This window comes from Chaetura pelagica, unplaced genomic scaffold, assembly GCF_000747805.2.
Source record: "Chaetura pelagica isolate M959 unplaced genomic scaffold, ChaPel_1.0 scaffold50, whole genome shotgun sequence".
In the NCBI taxonomy this organism is placed as follows: Eukaryota; Metazoa; Chordata; class Aves; order Apodiformes; family Apodidae; genus Chaetura; species Chaetura pelagica.
The window spans coordinates 1,384,429-1,390,658 of NW_009952366.1; the positions used below are offsets into that span (position 1 = coordinate 1,384,429).

The window sequence follows — 6,230 nt, forward strand, 5'->3', positions numbered from 1 at the left end:
TGGTGGAGAATGATAGACTAGACCTGGACGGCTATTGTTTTATAATCTTTGTTTTCATGTGCCAAACCCAAACCAAAAGCACACAAAACACACGCCTAGCCTTGGCAGTTCATCAGGTATCACTTACGTTGCATGTATCATTTTACTCCACTGAGCATAATTTTAGGAGTTACTATTGCAGGAAGTGCTAGAGTTGGAAAACAAATGTTTTACACTAGGCAGATATATGTTCAGAGGGTAGTAGGCTCTAATAATTTGCAATTCATTATATTACATAGCTATGGAATTTAAGTTTAGAAATACAGAATGATAATTTTCAAGGTACCAGATCTCTCACTCTCAGTGTAGAACAGGTATTTTCACGAGTATCCTCCACTATTGGACTCATGGGACAAATCAAGCCAATGACAAAAGTCATTAAGAAGCCAAAAGACATCATTTATTAAAATTAATAAAAATGTCCACAGGTAACTCAAGACCTGTAATTAAGATGTATGCAGAGGTTTAGGTATTTTGCTGTATTTTCTGAAGAAGAAACTCCATTTGTAAGTTTAGATTGGGCTGTCCTTTTTTTGTCTTCTTACTCAATATTTTATAAGCTTCCATTTTCTTTTGCTTGTACTGCCGTTGAGCTTCTTCTCTTTGTTGTTTCCTTTTTTCTGCTTCCTGAAATGAAAACAGAGATGATTAGGAAAAAAATCACATACCTTCTATAACTATGAAACTATCTACAAGCAATAAAATTTATTTTTGTAAAGATACTTGCAATTAGGTATTGTACTTACACTAGAAACACCATTAAGTCTTAAAAGCTTAACCAGGACTCTCTTTTCACTGCATACTACAATCAAAACATATACTGGCTAAAGCTTCAAGAGAAGATCCAAGCTTACTTCAGTAGATCTTACAGTAAGGTTTATCACTAGAATATGTACTACTTCCTTCCTGCAAAATAAGCTCCTTGACTTTTTTCTTAAATGACAGAGTGGCAAAAATTTCACAGTTTATTCTCTTGACTGCAAGAAAGATTAAAAAAAAACAACAAATTTTTAAGTGTACAAGCTTTCTGTGTTGAGGGCATAGCACATACACATCCAAAACAGTAATGGAGGCACTTATACTGTATGGATAATCATAATGGTATTACATTCAGTTTTTATCAAACAGCTTACACCCCCTAGTGTTGCAATTTTAGTAAGTAATTTGAGCAAACAACTATAACAAAAAAGCTAACTAGCTTGCTTCACTTTTATCATGTCCCACCAAAATATGCAAGACATCGTAAATCAGACTGAAGGGTTGCTTGAGTTTATTTGGGTGAATTCTTCTCATAAAGCTTATTCCTTGAAATGCAGTGCCATGCTAAACACAAAGACAGATGTTTCTGCAGCATGCCTATGCAGATGATAATTTATTGTGTTTTTGTTTTCCATGACATAGCTAGCTGCTGCGATGTACAAAAACTAGCAAGAAAGCTCTGCAACACAGAATATAAAATTAACCAGAAATAACCAAAGAAAATATTACTAATTAAATCTAAGAGGCTTGGGGGAGAAGCCTGCAAATACAACATCTCTCTATTCAGAATGCTTCACTTATTTTACATTTTACTTTAACAATCATTAACATAATTAATTCCTTTTTTTTTTTTAAGCCAGAGTAGCATATACTCTTAACTTACCCGTAATTAACTTCCTATGCAAGAAAGGTACTGCTGTTCAGCATATTGTTGTAAACAACATCAATTTAAGCTACCAACCAAACGCTTACTCAAAGCAAGAACATTCATCTTACTTAGGTAGCTGTTACCTTCTTTTGTGTTCTTTTCTGATCTCTACTGAATCCTTTTTTGTGCAGAGGCCAAAACTGTGCCTTTTAAGCTTTTCTTTTCCCAACATCAATGACATCAAATTCAGTGTTTGCTAATGTACCTGAGGGTAAACTATGTGATCATCATACCTGTATTCCACATAAATGACTATTGTTACTATGGCATTTAGCTGCCTTTTGTTTTGCTTTATTATCTTAAACAAGACCAAAAATGTTAACACCTCCCCTCAGGCAACTCTCAAATGCTGCTCAAAGAACATTTCTTGCAGTCTTGCTGGGTTTTTGTTTATTCCTCTAAATAAGCTGGTCATAGCACTTGTTCTTTTTAGCATGATCTGTAGCTAACATTCAAAAAAGAAACTCTCAGCTGAAAAACAACATAATTCACCCAGAATCATGGATCAACTTCCATAAAACTACTGTAGTTTTCAATACAGCTAAACTGAAGAAATAATGTTTTATCCACCTATATATTTATGTAATATTTATCCAGCAGACAGATTTACCTCTTTCTTTCTAGCACGCTCAGCCTTTATTTTCTCATACTCTTCTTTTGCCTTCTGATTGGACGTTTTCTTCTTAAACTTCGCTTCAGTCATAACTGAACTGTAAGAAAAAGTAGAGGGACTTCAAACCTAGGCTATCACCAAACAGACATAACCATAAATCCCACAGTCACTGCAGAATCAGAGTATAGCCTTCTATTATTTTTTGCATACTTGGAAAACTTAATTAGAAATACAGATTTATAGATTATGTAAGTGACAAGCAAGGCCTCTTAGAAGCTCATCCTTCCACATTGAAAGGATACATGTTTGCAGGACTGATGTGACACCAGACATCATCACTACATGTCGTGTAATGAGCATCTAAGCACGAAGACGCAACAAACTAGACTGGACTGCGCAGAACTTTTACTAGCATATATACCCTACCTGCTGGATCTTCACATGGATGGTGTCTCATAAAGTTTAAGAAGTGCCTAAAAGAGTTTTTTTCCCCATCATACTAGCTCTTCAGAGCTAGAAAAAATGAATGTACTAGCTTAGAGCTGTATTATTTCTTTCTAGTTCCAACACACAGATGTAACTGCTAAGATACCCAGGACAGGCAACTGTTAGCAAATTGCCTGCCAGAGTCAGGCTGACATGGCAAGGTGAAAAAGCACAGCAGTAACAAAGCCTTTCCAAAGCTTCTTCTTGAAGGAGATGGCATGTTATCATCCATAATGGTCTGAGATTAGGAACTGAATTTTCCTTCCCAATTTCAATACAAAAAACTGCCCAGGTGCCTTTCAAAGAAAACAGCAAAAGAAAACTAGTGCCATTTGTCTGGCATTCACTGCCACCTTGCTTCAAATGGATTTTTTTTGTTATTTAGTTTTGTTGGGTTTTTTTCCTGATTTACAATACAGCCATTACATAAAGAGTAACATTCTACACTTGAAAAACATAAGCTTTGCTAACAGCTGTTCACAAAATAAGTTGTAATTACTCTGTTACTCACATTACAAAAACTGAAAATAAGCCATCATCATCAGACAGATGACCGAAAAGGAAAGTGAAGGTATTTACTCATACTTTCATTTAGAAATACCATACTCTGTAGAAGAAAAATCATCTTTGCTTTATTCTCATCTCTACCTTGTGGCAACACTGTGTAATGACACCTCATCTTCTCAAAGTACAAAGCTCCTTAAATTACAGTATATGATAAAACAGAATTACCTAACCAAAGTCTTATTTTACATCCCCAGAGAACACTAAAGCCTACCTAACAGACTCTGTACATCACCCCACATCACAGATTAGCACTCACCTTTTTGCAAATTAATTCTGGTTTACACTCATGAAACATAGTTTAGGAAAAAAAGAAAAACCCTCTGGTTTTAGGAAAACCAGTCCTATTTCACACATCCCCACAAATTAGCTGACTATTCCAGACAAAGCTCTACTTCTCTCCCACTGCTAGGCTTAGTTCTGACTGCATTTTCCCTTGTCTCCCGAGCATTCTTCCCAGGGAAGTTTAGATGTAGACACCCTGAAATTCAGAAACTTACAGCACTCCTTGTACTGCAGACAAAAAGGCATTATCTCAAGCAGTGTACTTAAATGCTGCTTAAAAACACAGCTGTCATGGCACTACACCTGAGTGACTAGTGCTTTTCACTTTACTGACTTACTTAACAAAGATTTAATGGGGAATGACTGTCACACAGGGAAAAGAGTTGTCTGACATTTCTTAGCTTGCAAATTAAAAATTCCATTTGACTTCTCCCAGTTGTTGTAAGTAAATTTAAAACAAACAAACAAACAAACAATCCCCCACAAAAAACCCAAAAACAAACACCACTGGCAAATGATTACATGCTTATTATTTAAAAGTATTACCTTGATCAAGAACACTTTACTGCCTTAAGGTTTCACTAAATCCTCCATTTCATTTTTTTAAAAGTTCATAGCTAAGATCTCCCCAAAAGTAGCCATACCACAGAAGGGCAACTGCACATATTGCTCATTCTAGCAGAAAACCAATGCAATATGAAGAAAACAACTTAAAAAATTGGGAATGGAAAGATAATACAAACACGTTCCTGAAAAGTGACATTAATTTAAAAACAAGGAAAACTGTGTAGACTCAAGAGCACACTACCAGAAATGCAGGCTCTTCTCTTACATGGTAAGAAGTTAGCCAAACACTTACTGCTCTTGGGCTGAACCCTAAGCTTAAAGTACAATGGCAACTGTCATATTATTTCTGTGGAATCAAGCCCTAACATGATCCACTTTGCTTTCTGATCCTGATGCAACACAACAAAGCCATTTGCTTACATTTTCTAACATCTAGGAAAAACATTTAAGACCTAATGGCACCTTTTTTTATAAAGGCAAATGACAATACTGAATTCTATGTAATTATTAGTTCTAAAATATTTATTTAATGATGGAAACAATTACTTGTTTTTAGAGACATACTTAAAAGACTTACTCTGCTGCTTTATTAATTTTTTCTTCTGATGAAACTGAATCACCTGGAGTCCTGCGCCGTTTCTTAAGCCTTTCTTCCTCAGCCAGGTAAAGATGTTTCAAGTGCTCCGGGTAGGTATCAGTAAACTGATCATCCTGTTGTGGATTGATCTTTCTTCCCTTTTTTAACAATTTCCTGTATTGTCTTATGATCTTTTGTTTTCTCCGAAATGCAAATCCTCGTCCTGGAATTGTAAGAAGAAGGGTTAAATACACCTGCACTGAAGCAGTAGCAAACATTTCATTTGTTGCCCGGACCAGTTCAATCAATTTTCTTTCCAAAATAGGAAAAAAAAACCCACTATTTATGCTAATTTTAATAAGATCACTTAAAAATTCAAGGAAAAACATTGTTAAACAGCTGTTCCTTATTTCTGCATCATAATTTGTACAGATTTACTGAAAATTATCACCTAAACCCTTGAGAGAACATGCCATTGCAAACATAATGCTTAATGTACACCAAACATTATACAACTTTGTCAATGCTTTTGAATCCAGTTAAAAGATCAGAGAATCACAGAATGGTTTGGGTTGGAAGGGACCTTGAAGATCATCTAGTTTCAACCCCCCTGCACGGGCAGGGACACCTTCCACTAGACCAGGTTGCTCAAAGCCCCATCCAACCTGACCTCAAACACCTTCAGGTAGAGAGCATTCACAACTTCTCTGGGCAACCAGTTCCAGTGTCTCACCACCCTCTCGGTGAAGAACTGCTTCCTAACAGCAATATTGGCTGCTTAACAAGTCCTCAGCTGCAATTGCACAGAAAAAAGAATCACTGAAACACCGTATTATATATTCCAGTGTATCTTTTCATACAAATAGTATTTTTATCACTACTACTTTCTTTCTACATCCATAAAGGAAGAGGTCTTCTACAACTGCAAAAGTATGCTATGCTACAGAATGATTTAGCCTTAAAGGAAGCACCTGATAATGGTTGTTTCAGTCTCAATCGTTATATAACCACTTATCAATCTTAACACTCCTTTTTCCTAATATGTTACTTTTTGTCTTTGTCTTAGGAGCTACTCACTTATAATAATACTCGTTAAGAAAACAGTTTCTAAAGGCAGCAAGTCCAACTCAGTCCCAACTTCTCCTTTAATTCTGTCTCCAAAGTTAAGATTTCAGAAAAGTGCTGCAAAAGCTGATGTTTTGACTATCGTCTTATTGGTCCATTTGCGTATCTACCTGTCGACAGACCGAAGCTGTTTCCAAACACGCTTCTATTTTAACATACAGCTTCACAGGAAACTGAAAGCGAGTCCTACAGCAGAGACATCACCCCCCAGCCCAAGCGGCGTCCCCAGGCCGCCCTGCAGACACCGGCCCTGAGCCCGCCAGGGCAGGCAGGCCGGGCCCCACCCG

At 36.6% G+C, this 6,230-nt stretch overlaps 1 protein-coding gene across 1 annotated transcript in view; it reads right to left on the reverse strand.

Annotated features, from left to right (window-relative positions):
• Window positions 1–504: 504 nt before the first annotated feature.
• CCDC59 (coiled-coil domain containing 59) overlaps window positions 505–6,230 on the reverse strand; it is a 6,717-nt gene continuing 991 nt past the window's right edge. Inside the window, exons 2-5 of the mRNA XM_010008048.1 lie at window positions 5,896–5,969; window positions 4,819–5,041; window positions 2,337–2,436; window positions 505–666 (exon numbers count right to left, since the gene is read on the reverse strand). Coding sequence (XP_010006350.1) covers window positions 505–666; window positions 2,337–2,436; window positions 4,819–5,041; window positions 5,896–5,969 — 559 coding nt within the window. The remainder of the gene's footprint in view (window positions 667–2,336; window positions 2,437–4,818; window positions 5,042–5,895; window positions 5,970–6,230) is intronic.